General features: G+C 40.9%; 1 protein-coding gene and 1 long non-coding RNA gene across 4 annotated transcripts in view; one reads left to right on the top strand and one right to left on the bottom strand.

Annotated features, from left to right (window-relative positions):
* Positions 1–11,756, bottom strand: part of LOC121819418 (uncharacterized) — a 36,746-nt gene extending 24,990 nt beyond the window's left edge. For both annotated transcript variants that reach the window (XR_006059663.2, XR_009600519.1), the window contains exon 1: positions 1–11,756. This is a non-coding gene — a long non-coding RNA (uncharacterized LOC121819418).
* The window catches only part of LOC101122689 (immunoglobulin lambda-1 light chain), a 27,188-nt gene continuing 15,566 nt past the window's right edge, over positions 11,059–22,680 (top strand). Inside the window, exons 1-2 of one of the 2 annotated variants that reach the window (XM_042248736.1) lie at positions 11,059–11,321; positions 11,432–11,752. In XM_042248736.1, the coding sequence (XP_042104670.1) occupies positions 11,096–11,321; positions 11,432–11,752 (547 nt within the window). In that variant the 5' untranslated portion in view covers positions 11,059–11,095. The remainder of the gene's footprint in view (positions 11,322–11,431; positions 11,753–22,680) is intronic. The other variant, XM_042248737.1, reaches the window with a different exon arrangement.

Here is a 22,680-nt window from a genome sequence, read left to right on the forward strand (position 1 = left end):
ATTATCAGAAGTTCCTTAGAAATTCTCTTCTTTTACTTGCAGCTGGACTTGGGTTATCAAAAGTGGAGCAGGCCCAAATCTCCCTTTCCACAGAAGTAAAGAAAAGTATTGACATACATTGCAAGATAGAGAGCACAGATTTTGAATCAGAAGCTGTTTACTGGTACCGGCAGAAAAGGAATCAGGCTTTGGAGCATCTGGTTTATGTGATCTCAACCACAACTGCAGCTCGAAATCAAGTAGACGGGAAGAACAAAATTGAGGCAAGAAAAGACGCTCGAATGTTCACTTCGACCCTTACGGTAAATTTTGTAGAAAAAGAAGATGTGGGCATTTACTACTGTGCTGGCTGGAGCTCACGGCACTAGAACTATGGAGATAACCCACACAAGATCCCCTCCCCGGATCTGTGCCCACCCACATCCTTCCCACTAGCAGCAATCAGTTTCACAGCTGGGCTCCCCACCTCAGCCCCACCTCACCTGCAGCACTTCCGGAGTTTTCCAGGAGGTCATCTTGGATCACACTTGCGCTTGACCTTCAGGCTTTATTTGACACTGTATCCCAATGAATAGAATTCTTGGGAATTCTAGGGACTGAGGGCACACAGACTGTGCTACCATTCATCGTCTCCCCATCCAGAGACTTCTGTATGTGGGCAAGCTTCAGGTTTAGAAAGGGCATTACCATATTCCTTTATTATGACATATACTCAAGATGACAAGGCTGCTGTACAACTATTATTGGTTCATTTTATAAATAAATAAATAGACACCTAAAAAATTTAATCCTAACAATCACCAAAGAAAAGAAATCCATGCTTTGAACTGGACTGTGAGATCACACTGAAAAGTTTAAGGATTGCAATTCTTAAAGTGAATATTAGACTATTAAGGATAAATTAGGGATGAAACAAGGGCCCTTTTTTTGAGAGTTATGGGTAAAAGGATTCTGCCAGCATGATATCATCAGAATAGAACTCTGTGTCACTGGGGTGCTTAGATGAGTTCATCATCCTTGGTTACTCAGATTCTGCTTGTGAAGAAAAGGTAAAGTGGGACTTCCCTATTGGTCCTGTGGTTAGGACTCCATGCTTGCCTGCAGGGGGCACAGTTTTGATCACTGGTTGGGGAACGAGGATCCACCACAGGGTTGTTAAATAGTTAGACTAAGAAAAAGGAGTCCAAAATGGCCCTGGCTAAACGACAAAGAGAGGAAAAGCCCACGAAAATGGAACAAAAGAAAATCCGAGGACCAGAGTGAGAACCTAAGGGTTTAAGTGTGGCCCCCATAGAAAAGAAGAGAGAATGCCTGCCAAGACCAGAACTAACACTGGTGTGTCTGAATGAATTCCCTATAAGTGTTCACAATGCCTTGCGCATATTAGCTCCTTTAAACTGCATTATCTGTGAGATCTTTTCTCTTATCATGAAATATATTTGACTCATGAGGCAAATAAAGTACCAGGTGGTTCAATCACTTGTCCAAACCACACAGCTGGTCCATGGCTAGTCGACAGAGTAGGAAAGGGACCCATATACTCTAGCTCCTCTTGGTTAATACATGAAACCACTTATTAACTGAAGGACCAGTCTTCCCTGGTGGCTCAGTGGTGAAGAATCTGCTTGCCAAGCAGGAGATTCAGTTTTGATCCCTGTGTCAGGAAAATTCCCTGGATAAGAGAATGACAACTCACTGTAATATTCTTGCCTGGGAAATCCCATAGACAGAAAAGTCTGGTGGGCTATAGTCCATGGGGTCATAAGTCGCACAAGATTTAGGGACTAAACAGCAATAACAAAGTGAAGGACGATGAAAGGATGGATCCATTGTTCCCAATGCCACAAACGAGGTTGTACTGAGCATCATAGAACACTAACTGACTCATGTTACCATTAGGTGCTAAAGCACGTGCCCAGGATTGGAATAGTAGGTATGTTCTCAGAATGAGTAAAATGTCAATAAATGATCTATTGGCTTTTCAATGTAAAACAATACAAAATTCTTATTTTCTGTTTCTAACAGTACTATTTGTAGCAGGTTTCTTGCAAGAATGTGGATATACGAGCCTTCAGCCTTTCCTCTCCCATTTCTGTGTTCTTATATTTTGATTTACATCCTGACCTATACTGCTTATGGCCATGACGGTTTTTTAGTGGAGAGACTGTTGCTTTTTAGAGTCAAAAATAATCTACCCAGGCCCCTAGAGATTTCCCTGGTCAGTAAAAAATCTGCCTGCCAGGCAGGAGACTGTCTGAAATGCACTGAGACAGGGGTTCAATACCTGGGTTGGAAAGATACCCTGGAGAAGGGAGTGACAACCCTCTCCAGTATTCTTGCCTGGAAAATCCCATGGACAGAGGAACCTGGCGGGCCACAGTCCATGAGGTCATAAAAAGTCAGACATAATTTAGCAATTAAACCACCACCACAGGCTCCTATATACGTTTTAAAATTTTTATTTTAGTATAGTTGATTAACAAGGTTGTGCTAGTTTTGGCTGTACAGCAAAGTGAATCAGACATACGTATCCATATATATCCTCTTTTTTGGATTTCCTTCCCCTTTTCGGCCACCATAGTGCATTGAGTTTCCTCTGCTATATAGGGTTCTCATTACTTATCTGTTAGTGTCTATAGTGTAGGTGTCAATCTCAATCTCCAAATTCATCTCCCTTTCCTCCTCCATGCATTTGTTCTTTACTTTTGTGTCTCTATTTCTGCTTTGTAAATAAGATCATCTCTACGAATTTGGGTTTCCCTGGTGGCTCATATTGTAAAGAATCTGCCTGCACTGCAGGAGACTTGGGCTCGATCCCTAGATCAGGAAGACCAGTTGGAGAACGGAATGGCTACTCACTCCAGTATTCTTGCCAGGAGAATTCCATGGACAGAGGAGCTTGGCAGACTACAGTCCAGGGGAAAGCAAAGAGTCAGAAACAACTGAACGACTAACAATTTCACTTTCATACCAATTTAAGAAAGAGAGTTTTAAATAAATTGACTCTATAGTTTCCTGGTCCAAAGGAAAGACAAAACAAGTCTGGATGAAAAGAATGATCAAAGAAGATGGCATACTAAGAAGAACCTGAGCTCATCTCTTCCCATGGGCACACCTATATTACACCTATTTACAGAGAAACTGCTGATGAGAAAGACCCAAAGACTAGCGAAAAATATCTTCTACAAATAAAGATATGAAGAAGGAACTACAACAAGATGGGTAGAAGAGGCTAAGGAACAGTATAAACAAGACTCATAAGCCAGGGTAAGTGACCCACAAATAGGAGGAAAACAACAATAACAGAGTTTCTCCCCAAAAAACACAGGTGCCAAGTCCCACACAGGGCTCCCCAGCCTGGGGCCCTGTACTAGAGAGAGCAGACCCCATAATATTTGGCTTTGAAGGCAGGCAAGGCTTACTGTTGGGAGAGTCAGAGATCTGTGGGATATAGACACCCCATTCACACAGGTTGCACACAAAATCTCATGAAAGGAGCCTGGGTGAGATTCACCTTCTGATATTGGTGAGCTTTCCGGAGAGGCAGGAGGCAACTGGGGCTCACCCACAGGACATAGATACTGGCAGTGGCCATTTTGGGAAACTAGTTTTACCATAGGGACACCGGTCCCAGCAAGTGTCACTGTGGAATCCTGCCTTTAGCTTATTAGTGTCTGGACACATAAGGCTCTCAACTAATTTTCGGGAGAAAATCTGCAGGCAAGAAGAGAGTACATATTTAAATAATGAAAGGGGAAAACCTAACAACCAGGAATACTCTAACAGGAAAGCTTTCATTCAGATATGATGGAGATATCAAAAGTTTTACAGACAAGAAAATGATAAAATAATTCAGCCCCACCAAACCAGCTTTACAAGAGATGATATAGGAACTTCTCTGAGTAGCAAAGAAAAGGCCACAACTAAAAATATGCAAGTTAAGAAAGGAAGAATCTCATTGATAAATGCAAATATACAGTAAAGGCAGTAAATCAAGCACATATAAAGGTGTTAGGAAGGTTAAAAGATGAAAGGAGTAAAATCATCTATATCCACAATAAACAATTAAGGAAATGAAAAAGAAAAAGACACAAAAGAGGCTAAAAACACAGTAAACATGAGGGTTGTGGAGTACAAAGGAAAGGTTGTTTAAATGTGCTTGAGCTGAAGAGATAAGCAGCTTAAAATATCCTCTATAAAGATTTCTACATATAAACCTCATGGTAGCCACAAACCAAACATCTATAATAGACGCGTACAAAAGAGAAAGAAACCTAGACAACACTAAAGACAATAATTAAATGACAGGGAAGACAGCAAAAGGAGAAGCAAAGATCAAAACTGAATCTTTGGAAAACTCCACAAAACAATGAATGAAAAGGCAATAAGTACATACATATCAATAATGACGTTGTTTATTTTACTCTGTATTTATTTGGCTTTGTTTAACTACTCTGTTTATTTACTTTGTTTATTTTACTCTGTATTTATTTGCTGGGTCTTAGTTGCAAGATGTGGGATCTAGTTCCCTATCTAGGGATCAAACCCAGACTCCCTGCATTGGAAATGAGGAGTCTTAGCCACTGGATCACCAGGGAAGTTGCCTCTATAATTACTTTAAATGTAAATAGAATAAGCAAGCCAATCAAAAGGCATAGTGCGGCTTATAAATATATTTATAATCCATAATATTGTATTGATATCTATATATTTGCAAGGAAGAAATCTAGAAATTAAGACACTGTATGATAAGACTTGTTAGTCTTGGTAGTATGATCACAGGCATTTTTATTTTCACCTTTATCCTATTTGTCTGAATCTCCTCAATAAGCATCTTTCCCAGCACATCCCACTTAAGAGCTGGGTGAATTTTGTTGATTCACGTCACTGCACGCTTTTCCTGAGAAAAACCCCATCTTCCTGATCTATTAAATCAGAACGACCAACATCAATATCAATATCATGGGATGGCTGTAAGATGAAAAACATTTAGAAAAATAGCCTAACAAATAGAAAGTGCTTGTTAATATTTGCTACCATAAAAGTCAATGTTTATTAAACATGCAATATTTGAAAATACTATGTTAAGGAAAAGTGTTCATGAACTAGCTCCTGGGCAAATAGAAATCATTTTCATTCTACAGAAATCAAGACTCCTCCATGGCTCCTTCACATTCATGCCAAATAACCTTCCAGTGAGCACTAGCTTCATTTTTGAGATCGGCAGGACCAGTGGGAAAACCAGAGGAAACAGGAGACTCAGGCCCTATGAGCCCAACGACCCGCTAGACCATCCACTTCCTTCCCCTTCTTGGTTCAGGCCACACCCTTCCACTGATTTGAGGCATCTAGCCACCAGGTCCCCCCACCTTCCAGCCTTCTGTTTGAGCACACAGCTCAGCAGACAGGATGTCACCACTGGAAGCGTTCACATTTTTCTCCTTCTGGGCTTGTGAGTCACTCCCTGACCCTTTCACCTTAGATGAATGAGCAAAGAAATTCCTGGATATTCCTTACGTTATCAGAAGTTCATCAGAAATTCGCTTCTTTTACTTGCAGCTGGACTTGGGTTATCAAAAGTGGAGCAGGCCCAAATCTCCCTTTCCACAGAAGTAAAGAAAAGTATTGACATACATTGCAAGATAGAGAGCACAGATTTCGAATCAGAAACTGTTTACTGGTACCGGCAGAAAAGGAATCAGGCTTTGGAGCATCTGGTTTATGTGATCTCAACCACAACTGCAGCTCGAAATCAAGTAGACGGGAAGAACAAAATTGAGGCAAGAAAAGATGCTCAAATGTTCGCTTCGACCCTTATGGTAAATTTTGTAGAAAAAGAAGATGTGGGCATTTACTACTGTGCTGGCTGGGATGTATAGAACTGTGGAGACAATCCACACAAGATCCCCTCCCCGGATCTGTGCCCACCCACATCCTTCCCACCAGCAGCAATCAGTTTCACACCTGGGCTCCCTGGCTCACCCCCACCTCATCTGCAGCACTTCCTGAGCTTTCCAGGAAGTCATCTTGGATCATGCACATGATCTTCCAGCAGACACCAAAAGCTGTGCTTCCAAAGCTTTTTGCTTTTACACTGTATTTCACTGAATTGAAATCTTGTCTGAGGGCACACAGGCTGTGCTACCGTTCATCATCTCCCAATCCAGAGACTTCTGTATGTGGGCAAGCTTCAGGTTGAAAGAGGGTATTACCATGTGCCATTATTACGACATATACTTAAAACAGAAATGCTGTAGTGTAAGTGTAATTAATCTGTTTCACAACTAGAATGAAAGTGTAGAGAATTTAACCGTAATGATTAGCCTAAGAAAAGAAGTCCATGTTGATGATCTGGACTATGAGATCACACTGAAATGTTCAAGAACTGCAATTCTTTAAGTGAACACTAGGACACTGGGGTAGATGAGGGATGAAAAAAGTGCACCTTTTTGGGGGACGTGAGGAAAATGATTCTGCCATCAAGATGTCATCAGAATAGAGCTCTGGATCATTGGGGTGGTTGGATGAGCCCACCATCCTTGGTTACCTGGATTCTGCTTGTGGAAGAATAGAAAGTGTGACTTCCCTGCTGGCCCTGTATTTAGAACTCACTCTTCCACTGCAGGGGGCATAGTTTGATCTCTGGTTGGTAATGGAGATCCCTCATTGGCTTATGGTGAGGCACCCCCAGAAAAGAAGAGAGAGTATTTGCCAAGAACAAAAGAGCTAACTTTGGTTTGTGTGTGTGTGTGTGTGTGTGTGTGTGTGTGTGTGTGTGTGTGCTGTGTGAATGAATTCTCTATCAGTGTTTTCAATGCTTTCCATATATTAGATCCTTTACGCTGCACTATTTATAGTTTTTTTTTTCTCTTATCACTAGACAGATTTGAATCATGAGGAAAATGAAATACCAGGTAGTACAGTCACTTGTTGGCAAAAGTCCGACAAAGGTCCATCTAGTCAAGGCTATGGTTTTTCCAGTGGTCATGTATGGATGTGAGTTGGACTATAAAGAAAGCTGAGCGCTAAAGAATTGATGCTTTTGAACTGTGATGCAGGAGAAGACTCTGGAGAGTCCCTTGGACTGCAAGGAGATTCAACCAGTCAATCCTAAAGGAAATCAGTCCTGACTATTCACTAGAAGGACTGATGCTGAAGCTGAAACTCCAATACTTTGGCTACCTGATGTGAAGAACTTCTTGGAAAAGACCTTGATGCTGAGAAAGATTGAAGGCAGAAGGAGAAGGGGACGACAGAGGATGAGATAGTTGGATGGCATCACCGACTCGATGGACGTGCGTTTAAGCATGCTCTGGGAGTTGGTGATGGACAGGGAAGCCCGGCATGCTGCAGTCCATAGGGTTGCAAAGAGTTGAACATGACTGAGTGACTGCACTTAACTGAGTTCAGTCCTTACCACAAATTTCATAGAAAAAGATGTGGTCATTAAGCACTATGCTGTTGGGACCCGCAGCACTAAAGATGCCAACACAGAGCAACAACTGCCTCTTCTGGGACTCTGCCCCATCATAGCCTTCCCACAGGAGCAAAGTCAGCTACTTCCTGCTTGGGCTTCCAGCCTCTGGCTCACCATCTCTGCTGCCTTCATGAGAATTCCAAGAGAAAACCTTGGCTTGTGTTCATGTATCAGGACTCACCTTGAGCAGCAAGCATTTCTGACCATGATGTTCTCAAATCTTTCCTAATGAACTAAAGTCTCGTCTGTGAATGACTGGACATGGGCTTTATTTATTATGTCACCATCCAGAGTTTTCCACTAACTGTGAATAGTTCAGGCTGAAGAAAGGAATCATTGTGTATTGGGATTGCTAGGCATGGTACATATATATTACCACACATAATTATCACAGCTCTCCTGCCTGGTAATCATTATCTGTCCATTTTACAGATAAAGAAGTGAAAGCTTAGACAGTTAAAATGATTGGCCAGAGATAAGAAGTCTGTGCTTTTTTAACTGGACTGCAAGGCTATCCTGAAAATTTAAAGATCATAATTCTATATAACAAACAAAACACTTGAGGTAAATTTGGGATGGAGCAAGTGTCTTTTTCTGCGGGAGGAGGAAGATGGTTCCTCCTCTCACAGGCAGGGATGTGCCAGCATGATGTCATCAGAGTAGAGGGCTGAGCCACTGGAGCCAACAGATGAACCCTCCATATTGTGAGTAGGAAGAAAGCTACCTCGTATCTGCCTATAAAGAAAGAGAGAAGATGGACCAAGAGAAGAACAGCTAATAATTTTGTGAGAGAGAGAATTCTTTATTAGTGTTCTCAATTTTTTGCACATATATATGAAGCCCCTTAACCCTCATGACAACACGTGAGACTTCTGTTATTATTATAAAGCCCATTGACTCATGAGGAAAATGAGACCCTATGTGTCTCAGAAACTTGTTCAAGTCACACAGCTGGTACTTGGCAGAATAGGGTTAGATTCAGGGTATGTAGCTCTGGAGTCTGTCTTCCTCATTCTAAGGAGATAAAAAGACGTGCCATGTGTCATTCCTACCTCCATGGAGAAAACAAAACTCACCTTTGTGGATCATTCACTGGCACAATTTACTGTTTTATGCTGAATCTGGTGAGCAGCATTTGAATCATTAGCAGTCTTCAAAGAATACATGAAATACCAATGTTATCATTTTATTTTTCGAAGTATTTGAAAACAATAAAAATTCTATTGTTTTGTTATGCCATCTCTCAAATCATTGTGAAACAAAGGAGGACTACTTTGCAATCCACACTTCTTGTACAGCACATACCAGGCACCCCGTGGATATCACTTTGCATCTATGCCATGAGTATTCCCTTATTAATTCGATAATTTCCAAGGTCACGGCAACATAGTCATCCCCATGACCCCCTCTACTTAAGACTCTAGTTCCATTTCTAATTCAGGGAGGCCTTTGAAAGGAAAAAAGGGGGGACTCACAGGAAAGACTGACATAAAATCAGTCTGTCAGCCTTTCTCCTTCTACCTACCTCTGATGAAGGTAATCTTTTGTGACTGCCTGTCCAGTTAATTTCTATCGATCGGATACACTCAGTGCAGGCTGCAGTTGATTTCTTGAAACTAAATAGGGCACTGTTGCTTAACTAAACTTTGAACACAAGTTAAGATAGAAACTCAGATCTGAGAGAAACAAATGGTCTGAGACCATACGCCCTTTTGAGACAGGCACTTGAAGGCAAGCTTGTCAGCTTCTGCTCCCTTCTTCACTTGATGGCTCATTGAGTAATTAAAAGCACCCCATAAAGCAGTAATGCGATGTCCATAGCAGGGCCCTCTGTATCAGATCTTAGAGGAGAATTCTTCAGCAGCTTCTTACATGTCAGGATAAATGGTGAATAACAGGGAAAGATTTACACTGTGTTCAAACGATAGAAAACTATGCAGCCGTTAAAAACAACGTTTTCAGTAGTTAAGAATCCACCTTCCAATGCAGGGGACAAGGGGTTAATTCTTGGTCAGGCATCTGAGATTCCACATACTGTGGGGCAACTACAGAACCCGTGTGGCCAAAACTATAAATAAATAAACAAATTTAAAGTTAAAAAATGTACCATAAAAAAAGAAATGTATGCAGGCAAGGTGCACCTGTGGAAGGTGAGGCAAAAGAAGCTTAAATAATTCAGCCCATGTCAGATGGGGTAAGTGATATTGGAAATGGTTTAATTTTCTTTAGTCATTAAAAATAACTATTAATAATTAAACATAATATCTCATTTAAAACTGTGTTGTTGGGGATTCCCTGGTGCCTCGGTGGTAAAGAATCCACCTGCCAATGCAGGGTTCCATTGCTGATCTGGGAAGATCCCACACGCCATGCAGCAGCTAAGCCCATGTGCCACAAATACTGAGCTTGTGCTCTAGAGCCTGAGAGCCACAACTACTGAAGTCCGTGCTCCCTAGAGCCCGTGGTCTGCAACAGAAGAAGCCACCACAATGAGAGGTCCGCACGCCACAACTAGAGAGTAGCCCCCGCTCTCAGTAACTAGAGAAACGCCCGAGCAGCAATGAAGACGCAGCATAGCCAAAAATAAATAAATAAATAAAATTACATTTAAAAAGCTGTGCTGCTTACAATCATAAGATAACTGAACAAGAATATAAAGCTAAAAATGCAAATTCCACTTAAATATATATTTATATAAATAATACCCATTAGTCCGATCTCTAGCCATAAAAATGCAGAGAAATTTTCAAAGTAAATGATCTGTGCTTTTTTGTTCTCTTTGCATCTTATTTTACCCATTTCCTTTAATAAATAATGGTTGCTTTTGGGAGTTACCACATTTACTAGCTCCACGTCATTTTAAATGAGTCTGTTCACCACGGTTCTCCTTTGTCAAATGGAAATATTCATAACAGCTACCTCCCAGGATAGTGAAGAAGATTAAATAAAATAATATGAGAACATTTAGAACCATGCCTGATGAATAGAAAGTCCTCAATACATACTAGATGGCATATTAATTTTAAAGGTTATCACTGCATATTCAACAGAACATTGCTTTTAAAATACTCCTGCATGTGATATGATGCTCATGAAACTGTTCTCAGGTCCAGGTTGAGTAGAAGCTGATTTCCACAGACTACTCTGTCTCAAAGATCCACAAGGAATTGCAATGTAGGCAGTTGAAGGCACCCAGATTGTAAACAAACTGTGATTTCTCTGGATGGTAATTTGCATGGTGACATCTTAATTAATTAAAAAAAAAAAACCTCAAAAATATTCCAGTGCTTGTGTCTGTAGCATATTAAATCATGTCAAGAAGATGTTCTAATGTTTGATGGTTTTCTGTAGCATTACAGAAAAATAAGGGTCAGGTTTAATACACAAGCCCTGGATCACCAACCATTTACAAAAAAACAGACAAGGGAAAGAACACAGCAGGGATGTCTTCCTATTTCTGCAGCAACATTACTACGGAGTGAAATTTCAGGGAGATGAGCTGAGCAGCTAGGAGAGTAGCCCCACCCTCAAGTGTACGCATTCATCTCTGGGTTGTCTGTCCAGATCATCATCCTTTTCTTAAACCATCTGCCCAGGACTTAGGGGCAGGAAACCCCCATGAAACCACAGCTGCTCATATCTGTTGCAGATTATGAAGAACCCCAGATAACCATACCACCAGATCCACCTCTTCCTCTGGGACACAAGATCCAGGCCCACTCCCCTGCCACTGGCCTGAGACTTCCTTCCAACAGACCTTGCCTTTTTTACCTTCTCCCTGGGAGTCAGTCTGGTGACGAGATGGCACTCCTGGAAGCGGTCCTCTTCTCCTCCCTCTGGTCTTGTGAGTTGCCCTCTCAGTCACTTCAGTCTACAGGAGAGACTGAAGCAGGTCTTTCTTGTTGCCTCTTCCCATGTCTTTTGTTTATGGGGATTTCTCTTCTTTGCTTGCAGTTGGCCTTGGGCAATTAACTTTGGAGCAACCTGAATTATCAGTTACTGGAACAAGAGAAAAGAGTATAATTATGACTTGCAAGGTGTTCTCTAAGGACTTTAGCAAAGATTACATCCACTGGTACCGGCAAAAACCTGATCAGGGTTTAGAACAGCTACTATATGTCTCAACAGCCCCTGCGCAGAATCACTTAGGAGGGAAGAAAAACAAGCTTGAGGCCAGAAAAGATGCTCCCTCTTCCACTTCTACCTTGAAAATAAGTTTTTTAGAGAAAGAAGATGAGGCTACATACTACTGTGCCGGCTGGTTGAGCGCCCACAGTGTGGGAGTTTCTTGGATAACACACACAAGAACCAGCACCAGGTCTGTGCTCACCACATCCTCAACACAGGCAGCCACAGGGGTTGCACAGCTGGGAGCCCTGCCTAAGCCTCCCACTAAGGAAAGTGAGTCTTGTATGATATTTTTTTAACTATCCAGAGATTACTTGCAAGTTACATGGTTCCGTCTCAAAGAGGAAATCACCCTGTGCCAGAAATATTGATATTTATTACATCTTATATCAGCATCACAACACAGATGCAATGTAATGTTCATGTTTTCCATGTCAATACTAGTAATTTAAGATGTAGCAGAATAAAATGACTTTTTAAACCCTAAATCCCATGTCCCTTCAATTCTTTCAGGCCATCCTGAAGAAGTTCAGAGTCTGGTTATTCCCTGCAGACTGGGGTGAAAGCGAGATGAGGCTCTTTCCCTTTCTTCCGTGAATGGGGTGACTGTTGACTGTGCACTCAGGGTTTGTGTTACAGCCTGACCACCACAGTTCCTTTTGCACAGGCCTGTGACCCCCCAGAGCCATTAGATGATCCCAGAACAAGGTAGACACTCCAGTCAGGATCCTTTTCCCCAGGATTCTGCAGTGAACCTGCAGAGCCTCATACTGTCTATGCATTCAGTTGCTACTGTTTCTGACACTGTTCTAATTAGGTAAATTGTTCTCATGTTTGAGATAATCCACTGACATTGGTGCTGCCATGAGTCACATTTTGTAACTGATGAAACAGAAGCGTGGAGATGTGATTTTCTTTGTGGTCACAGTTAAATGAATGGGGGTTGGAGGCCTGCAGCTGGATGGGAAAAAAATAGTAGACTCACTTCATTAAGCATGCAAACATGAAAACAATGAATTAAAATCTACTAAAATATTTATTTATTTGGCTGCGCTGGGTCTTAGGATCTAGTTGTGGTATGTAGGATCTAGTTCCCTGACAAGGGATCAAACCTGGGCTCCCTGCATTGGGAGCATGAGTCTTAGCACTGGACCACCAGGGAAGTCTCAAAAAGACGATGGAATAAAATCTTTAAAATGATGGAAGAGAAAATGGACATCTCAGCAAAAATATGCTTCAGAAGTACAGGAGAAATGAAGAATTCTCAGACAAAACAAAATTGAGGAAACCCATTGCCAGCCAACCTATTCTATGAGAGATGTTAAAGTAAGCTATTTAGGCCTAAAACGTACATTACAGGTCAAAATTTGAATTTACAGAAACACATGATATGTACTACAAGTATGATAAATGAATGTAAATGTTCTTTTTAATTGTTCCAAAATAGGAGTTGTCAGACATTTTCTGTGAAGGAAATATTTTCAGTTTTGCATGCCATATAGTTTCTGTCCCCACCCTTCAGCTTTGCCAGGGCAGCACGAAGCCACTTTCCCTTTAGACCTCAAGGGACATGGAACTGCTACATGACTGGGAGGGTATTGGTATTGAGAGGTCACCTAATGGGAGCTGCAGCCTTTAGTAAAGGGACACAACAGCCTGTTGATGCAAATAATCCATAAACAATCTTTAACAAGAATACAAAAATTTTTTACTTGAGTTAAACTGAAGGCAACAGCCCAGGTGACACAGATTTATAAACCATAGTTTGTTGTGTTAATAATTAAGACTAGAGCCAGCAAGATATAAAAGGTGACCCCAAGACCATAAGGTTGCAGCTGGCAGCTGCTAGCAGATAACAGTTTTTAAAAGGACTGATGGTGCCCCTGAGTTTGATACCCTTCAGAAAATTCAAGTTCTTAGTAGTGCAGAAACATGTCTGAAATCACATTCACAATGGCACTGGCACCATTTGGGATGCCTCAATGACATTTTTATTTCTCTCAGAACAAAGAACAGACATCAAACACTGCAAGGGTGCTCTTCTGCAAGATTTCAAAGAGACAGATTAGCGTGTGCGTGGTGACTCAGCTTGACCTTGGTGTCTGGAAAAGAAATCTCATCTTCAAAGGAGTGTTAGCATAGGAGGGGAGGAACGTTTATTTGTATCCTCAAAGTGGATGCTCTAAACAATCTGGTTAATGCAGCCATGAAATTAAAAGATGCTTGCTCCTTGGAAGAAAAGCTATGACCAACCTAGACAGAGTATTAAAAAGCAGAGACATTACTTTGCCAACAAAGGTCCATCTAGCCAAAGCTATGGTTTTTCCAGTAGTCATGTATGGATGTGAGAGTTGAACTAAAAAGAAAGCTGAGCACTGAAGAATTGATGCATTTGAACTGTGATGTTGGAGAAGACTCTTGAGAGTCCCTTGGACTGCAAGGAGGTCCAATCAGTCCATCCTAAAGGAAATCAGTCCTGAATATTCATTGGAAGGACTGATGCTGAAGCTGAAACTCCAATACTTTGGCCACCTGATGTGAAGAGCTGACTCATTGGAAAAGACCCTGATGCTGGGAAAGATTGAAAGAGGGAGGAGAAGGGAACAACAGAGGATGAGATAGTTGGATGGCATTACTGACGTGAGGGACATGGGTTTGAGTAAACTCTGGGAGTTGGTGATGGACAGGGAGGCCTAGCATGTTGCGGTCCATGGGTCACAAAGAGTCAGACATGACTGAGTGACTGAACTGAACTGAATTTATTTGTGAGATGCAGGCAAACAAGTGGAGCAATAAGGAAATGAAGCTTGAAAAAGAAGACAGATCATAAAGTATATTTTGGTAAGCTACTAGGTGACCAAAGGGATCATAACAGGGTTTCAAAACTGAGTGATGAATTAAGTAATGAATTTTCTATTCTGCTCTCCTGTTTTGTGGACTTCCATGTAAAATGAAAAGAGCCTGTGGGACCCTAACTTATCTGACAGTCAACGTGGTGGTCAATTAAAGAACCTTGCCAAGAGTCAGAACCCTACAAGGAAGAAATTACAGAATATAAAAATGTTCATGGTATCCTATTAAATAATAAAGACAGCATAACATTGTATATACATCATCATACCTATGTGAAACAAAATTTTAAAAGGAATAGACATTAATTTGTAACAGAATGCACTGTTACCTCCTAGCTGTCTCTATGTAATGGGACAAAAAGCCATTGTCTTCTCCTCTGTTTGTGTTTCTTTATGATCCATACTGAGGCTGCCCTCATTTTATAATAGAAAATAACAATGGCTTTTGCTTTTAAGGCCTATTGAGGCACTCCAAGGACACAGCATCTCTAAGGATCCCATTTAATGGTCATATTCAAAAATAAGAATCTGAAATAAATCTTCTTCAGCTGGGTTATAGAAAGTATAGAGCAGGGTCATACACTACTAGTAAGCTGTCCCTACATCTGTGATTGCCCGATGCAGTATAGTGACCATCAAAGATGTTTCAAGTTCCCATGAGCCTGTCTCAAGTGAGGACTTTGGCCTCTCTTCCCTCGTCTTTCTCTTCCCCTCTGTTAGATCAATAAAAGACTTTAATCCATTAACCATAAAATTGTTTCTTTATATTAACGTCACTGGTTGGTGAAAATCACAGGGTGATTGAAAGAAATCTGCTGATGAAATAGCAGCCCTATTTCCACAGGATGTTTGAGAATTACCACCAGCCCCTGTCCCCGTAGCCTGGATCCTAGCTGTGTGCTCTGAACACCACTTCCTCCTACTAAATCAGCCTGCTGGTTTGCTCTGCAATCTTCCCGTTATTCAATCACATCTCCTGACAACAGCTGGCAGCATGCTGCTCCTGCCCCAGGTCTTGGTGGTGGCCTCCCTCTGGACATGTGAGTGGCTTTACCCAAGGAAGGGGATGGATCATGGACAGTCACATCACCCCTTTCAGGTGGACACTGGTCACACGGTCTTTGGAGCTAGGCTGAAAAATTCCACCAATATCTTGAGTTCTTCCAGAAGAAAATGTAAACATCAGTCCCCAGGTTTTTCATGAGTAGAGAATACATGTAGACTACCTTAATGAATTACAAATTTTCATTAATTTTGCCTGTTTTTTATTTCAGACACAAGTGGAGATCTTCCAATAACACAACGCGTAACATCCATTACCAAGAAAAAAGGAAATACGGCATTTCTTGAATGCCAAATAAAAACAGATAAGTTAAAAAGAATGTATACATGCACTGGTACCGACAGAAACCAGAGCAGCCTCTAAAACGAATTCTGCATGTTTCCTCCAACGAGAATGTTGTTCACGAACAAGGGATTAGTGAGGAAAGATATGAGGCAAGGAAATGGCCGAGTAATGCACTGGTTAGCCTCAGGATACACAAGGCTACTGAAGAGGAGGCGGGCCTCTACTACTGTGCCTGCTGGTTGGGACACACGTTGCCGAAGAGATCAGCTGTCATTGAACGAAAACCGCCCTCAGGCCAACTGTTGCAGAAGAGATCCGCGGTCTGAACGAAAACCGCCCTCACGCCAACGCGTCTGGGCAAAAGCACGCTACCCCCTACTCGCCACCGCCGCCGCCCGGGCTGCCCCTGCTTTCTGCCTCCTATAAAGGGCTCTTTTCTTGCACATGTGCCCTGAGCAGTGTCTGAGCAACTAGCCCAGGACCTGATCCGTGAGGCTTTTTTCAGTTAGATCACTTTATCCTCCATCCCAAACTCTTGGTCATAGGCTGGCTTTTTAAATTACCCCAAATGGTCAGAGCTTCATCATGTATAGGAGGAGCCTCTTGGGAAAGAAACCATAAACCAGTGCTCAACGTGATGTGTTGGCTTGGAAAAAGAGAGAGAATGAATGAATGAGTGAGTGGTGGAAAAGACGAGGTCTTTTTAGTGACACAGGACTGGGTTTCTAACTCCTGCTTATCCGTTCCCTGACAGGGTGACCTAGGCAAGTTACTGAATCATTTATTTCTGTTTTCTCATTTTATTTTTATTCTATTTATTTATTTAAAATTTTTATTTGGGGTACAGTTGACTTACTTTGTTATGTTTCTGCTGTACAGTAAAGTGAATCAGTTGCACATATACGTACATCCGGTCTTTTTTTTACAGATTCTTTTCCCATTTAAGCCATTACAGAGTGTTGAGGATAGTTCCCTGTGCTAGACAGTAAATTTTTATTAGTTATCTATTTTATATATAGTACTGTGTGTATGTCAATCCAAATCTCCCAGTTTATTCCTTCCCTTCTTATCCCCTGGTTAACCATGTTTGTTTTCTACATCCCTTGACTCTACTTCTGGTTTGTAACTAGGATCCTTTATACCTCTTTTTTAAAGATTTTACATACAGGCAATATCAAATGATATTTGTCTTTCTGCATCTGATTTACCTCACTCTGTGTGGAAATCTCTAGGTCCATGTCTTCCCAATTTTCAGAGGGCATGGTGCTAACAACCACATAGATTGCTGAAGACTGAATGAGGTTCACACAGGAATGTTTCAGCACAGTGTTCAACAAATCACAGTGTCCTAACCTGCCTAGACTAAATCACTTCAGAGTCATCACAGCTAAAATAGGAACTCAGGACTTAAAAAATCACATCTTCCATTGTCCTCCAAACTACAGTAAAGCATAGATTTAATGCTGAAAAACTAAGAATTGTAAATAGGAAAAGATTGAAGGGTAACAAAACAAGGGGATTTTGTTTCCTGCAACACTTTTCTTCATTCACAGCAGAATGAAGAAATGGCATATAGTAACATCACAGGATCCTAAGCAATAACTACAATAATTGTTGGCATTTACACAACTTTGTGAACTTTCTGCAAATGAGTGATCTATATAATATACAACCTCCTCCATATTCATATTCATGTGTTACTATCTACAGTAATGATAGTATCTTTCTCATTCTTACGATAGCCATACCTCAATATTCACACTCTCACAAAATATAGTGAAAATAATCTATAACTCAGAGAATGAAAAGGAGCCCAAGGATATGTGCATTTGAAGCAACACATCAAGGAAAAGTGGAAGAGAATTGCTTCCAAGGTGTTAATAACATTAAATTATCATATTAAAAAAATTACTTGGCTGCATCAGGTCTTAGCTGTGGTATGCAGGATCTAGTTCCCTGACCAACTGAACTCGGGGCCCCTGCATTGGGAGCCTGGAGTCTTAACCACTGGACGTCCAGGGAAGTCCCAACAGTACATTATTATAACATAAGTGGTTTTTGATGAGGTTGTTGGGAGTCTGAAAGCTCTTTTATACCAATAAGATGATTAAAAATAACACTGTGACAGATCTGAGAAAGACTTTCATTGGTTCTAAAGCAAAGCTTCCTCCCACATCCCTGCCTCCACAGAACAAGGGCTGCCACTGCATCTCCTGTTCTGTCCTGATTCACACCCTATTCTTACCAATTACTGGCAATGCCAACCACGTGGATTTTCCTTATGTCTTTGGCTTGGGTTTGTAGGTTGACTTCTATCCTCTCTCCTTTCTTTCCATTGTTTTTGTGTCAGCCTTTTTAAGTCTGCCTCTGATTACCTCCCTTGCTTTTCAGATGGAGACATCAAAATGAGAATTTCTCAGAATCAACTCTCCTCTACCCGAAGACCAGACAGAACAGTGCACATAAGTTGCAAGCTGTCAGGGGTTCCCCTGGAGAATGCCATTGTGCACTGGTATCAAGAGAAAGAAGGGGAGCCCCTGAAACGAATCCTTTATGGCTCAGCTAACAGTTATAAGCTGGACAAACCTAATTCCCGTTTGGAGATGGATAACAAAAAGAATGGAATCTTTTACCTGATAATCAATAACGTTGTCAAGTCCGATGAAGCCACTTACTACTGTGCCTGCTGGGATCTCACGGTATTACAGAGTCAGAAGGAACGTGGAAGAAAACTTTCTCTATTACTAACCCTCATCTGCCCCTGCCCCCACCACCACTCGAGCAACCACAACAGGCTCTTAATCATGGGTTCATAGTTTTTGGAACAGGAAGGGCCTTCAGGACAAATTTAGTCCAATGCCCACACTTCAGATAAGAAAGCTGAGGCTCAGAGATTACGAGTGTCTTTTGCAAAACCAGTTAACCACAGAGGTAGGGCACATCTGCTTTTCAGACTCTCAGTGCATTGCCTTTTCTTGCCTGCCTTGTGTTTAGCATTGAACTCCTTTTGGTACAATTGCATTTCTCTCAAAGGGAGCTGTGACAAGAATGGCTTGTCTTCATATGTGATGTGCCCAGGATCCAATCAGGTGTGATTGGTAGGTAAATTATGTGATTGCCACACTCTTGAGAAAGGGTAAAGGTCAGGACTCCCTGCTCTGTCTACCTCTCTTCTATTTCCCTATGGCTACTTGAGGCTGCTGCTAAGTCGCTTCAGTCGTGTCCGACTCTGTGCAACCCCATGGACTGCAGCCTACCAGGCTCCTCTGTCCATGGGATTTTCTAGGCAAGAGTACTGGAGTGGGTTGCCATTGCCTTCTCCATATGGCCACTTACTCCCCTTCATTTCTGTAGCTTCCTATCTGTTCTGAAATTCTCAACAACTAGAATAGTTTTCCTGGCATACACATCAAATGTGGAGATTGTTTTCCTCGTGAATACATTTGTAAATATCACTTACAGAAGGACCTACCCAACCAAGTCCTAAATTTCCTGCTCTTCAGTCTGAAACCTGGGACTAATTCTAACTTGATGGTCAAGCAGTTCGTTCCAAGTTTGGTAGCCCTGATCTGTTTTTTGCATTTACCAGCCAGACTTGAAAATCACATAAAGAAGAGCAATAACAACAAAATCCATACCCTTACAATACAGTTAAATACCTCTCTTCTTGGATTTCTGATAAGTTGCCAGAATAAAATTGATTCCAATCCATTCCTTCACCCCAGTCTGCGCAATTTGCATTGTTTTCACCTCAGACTATATGTTTCTGTGTCCTTTAATACCATACAAGAATATTTTGTAAAAAACAGATGGTGTTTTCTTGACCTTCCACATCTTTGGCTTTCTTTGGTCTTGAGAAAAAAGCAACGAAGGAACCTGACATTTCTTTAGGTGTTTCCCATGGAATGAGATCTGAAAGGAGGAGGCAGGAGACCTTGGGAATTTGGATTCTTCTGGTAGAAAGAAAACCACAAACCAGGCTTGAATCTCTGATGTACTGTCTGAGAATAGAATTGTCAGTCAAGACAAAGCCCCAAAACCAAATTCTCAAATCCTAGTCAGAGAACTGCTATTTCTCTCTCTTTATGACTTAGTGCAACTGTAGGAACTCTTATTTTCCAGCTGACGTGTGCAGGGTAATTAGTAAGCCAGGATAGAAACAACCACTTAATCTTAACAATGATCATAATATGAGATTCATAACTTTGGGTGATCTGCCGAGTTTGATAAATTTGGTCAACTATGAAATCATCAATCATACTGGAAAAAACGATGCAAAACCTCAAGGGGTCGTTTTGAAACTAGCACTTTACTTCACTTGACTTGTTTGTTATTTTTATATTTCTCTATTCATTCCTCATACTAAAGTAGGATTTTAGTTGCCTTAGTTGGTCACCTCAGAATGTGGTGAGTTGTGTGTATGTGTGAGTGTGTTACGTGAAGAAGGGTTAAAAGCAAAATTATTGATTTTTGTATGCAGCGCTAAGATTTTTCTGTTCTTTGCGAGAAAGTGAATTCTTTGTTCCTGAATTTTGCCTCATATCTTCTAGACACATCATCTCATGTGAACTTTACAAAAGTACTGAGGAATAGATAACAACACCTCCCTTTTAAAGATGAGGAAACTGACACTCTGAGATGTACCCAAGAACATGTCACCAGGAGTGGCGGGGTTAAAATTGGAGCTCTATCCTTCTGATTTTAAAACATCTTTTCCTTCACTTTCAACCTCCTGAGCGTTAATTTGATTTCTCCCATTTGATTTTCTTAGAAACCTGATGAACGTGTTAATATTTACTGCACCAGCCCTTCTGTCCATCCCCACTGCCTCTACAGTAACTGGGTCCACAGATGCCTCTCAGTAGCTCATGGCAATCGTCTCTGAAACATGTCTGCTTCCTCAGGATTGGTCCACTGACCCACCCATCTTTCTGCTCTTACATTCTGCTCCTAAAGCACAGATCTGATCATGTCACCAAAGTCTTCACTAAGTCACCACCATTTATCCTTTCAAAAAAATGTTTGTTTGAAAAATATTGTAAAAAGTGAATATTCTCCAAGTTCCTCCTTCTGAAACAAGTATTATGTAAAGGTGTCTCCTACGCCTCTTCCCTTTCCAAGCTCCCCACACAACAGACGCAATTGTCTCCTGCTTCTTTCTAGCTCAGCTCTCTGGAGTCTTTTTCATTTCAATATTGATATTGATCTACTTGGAACCCCATTTACATGGTATGAGGTAGAGAGCTATTTTTGTTTCTCCCAACAGAGTAGTCAATAGTCCAAAATTGGTTTTAAAATAATATATTTCTTTATTATTGAACAATAAAATATTATACTTTAGTTAGTAGCTTTGTAATAAGTGATAAAACCTATTATGTGCAATGTTTCTTCACCATTGTTTTTAAAAATATTTTTCAACTATCTTGTATTTATTCTTCCCACTAGAATTTGAAATCAACTTGTCTAGTCCACTCCCACACTTCACAGCAAAGACCAAAAAATAAAATGTTACTGTAAATCTGATTGGAAGTACAGTCAACTTATATACATGCTTTTAGGAAAGATTAGCTTCTTTATGGTCTTGAGTTTCTCCTTTACAAATATGACATGTTTCTCTGTTCAGGTTTTATTTTATGCTCTTTAGTAAGATATTGTGCTTCCTTGATGGCTCAGATGGTAAAGAATCTGCCTGCAATGTGGGAGACTCAGGTTCGATTCCTGGGTCAGGAAGATGCCCTGGAGAAGGGAATGACTAACCCACTTCAGCATTCTTGCCTGGAGAATTCTATGGACAGAATACCCTGGTGGGCTCCAGTCCATGGAGTCACAAAGAGTTGGACATGACTGAGTAACTAATACTTTTACTTTCTTCATTAAGATATTATACTCTTCATATAGTTCCTCTAATTTAATAAAGGATTTTATAACTCTTTATTTACTCTTTTGTATTTTACTACCTTCATGGATCTTGAAATACAGACGCCTCCTAAAATACTTTATAATTCTGCTCATTTTCTTGGAATAAGGGAAAACAGAGGGAAAGGATCAGAAAGGAATTGAGTGGGCAGTTATCATTCTTACCTACAATAGATAGAAAGGGTATTTGACAGCTCCAAGTAATAATACCTTGGAATTTTCAATTAAAAACACTTTCTAAACATGATTTTCATCCAGGTCTCTCATCCTTTTCCATTGTGTTGGGGTCCGTGAGCTGCTGTGAATGGACAGTTGCCCACCATGATCTCCTCTTACATTCAGCCTCAGGACAGAGGCGCTGATTGTTCACAGGTGATTAGACCAGGACCAGGTGGATCTCAGGTGGACATGGGGTGCTCAGGACCTGTTCTGTCTGAATCCTGGAGATGGACAACTCATCTGTGCTCAGAGGAGCACTCAGCTGCTTCTGGCAATTTCTTTTTCCCCAATCCAAGATAAGTAACATAACATTACAGAGCAGCATCCCAAGACTTTCAACTTATCCAGAGAACTAGATTTACTTTTTAAGGTTTAAATAAATTTTCTCATTTGACATTGCTTTTGTAAAAATCATGTGACCCAATAGGGAAAGTGGTTTTATGGAAAAAAAAAAAAAACAACTTTGTTCACATTGCTCACTGTATTTATGTTGGTATATTTGCATTTTCAGTTACCTAAGTGTTTCTGCCTTTCAGAAATACATTCCTGAATCACTAACGAAGCAGCCCTGGGGTTTGTGAGAACAGAAGAGTCGTTCTTTGATGAAATCTCTAAACAGTTTCCACAAAACCGAACACCTGAAAAGGAAAAGAAAGCCCTAATTCTCTGAATACTTTTCCTGGAAATTTAGAAAAGCAGTTGGTTGATGCCAAACTCTTCTTTTTCTGTTTTTACCCTTT

The sequence above is a fragment of the Ovis aries genome, chromosome 4 (assembly GCF_016772045.2).
Source record: "Ovis aries strain OAR_USU_Benz2616 breed Rambouillet chromosome 4, ARS-UI_Ramb_v3.0, whole genome shotgun sequence".
Taxonomy (NCBI): Eukaryota; Metazoa; Chordata; class Mammalia; order Artiodactyla; family Bovidae; genus Ovis; species Ovis aries.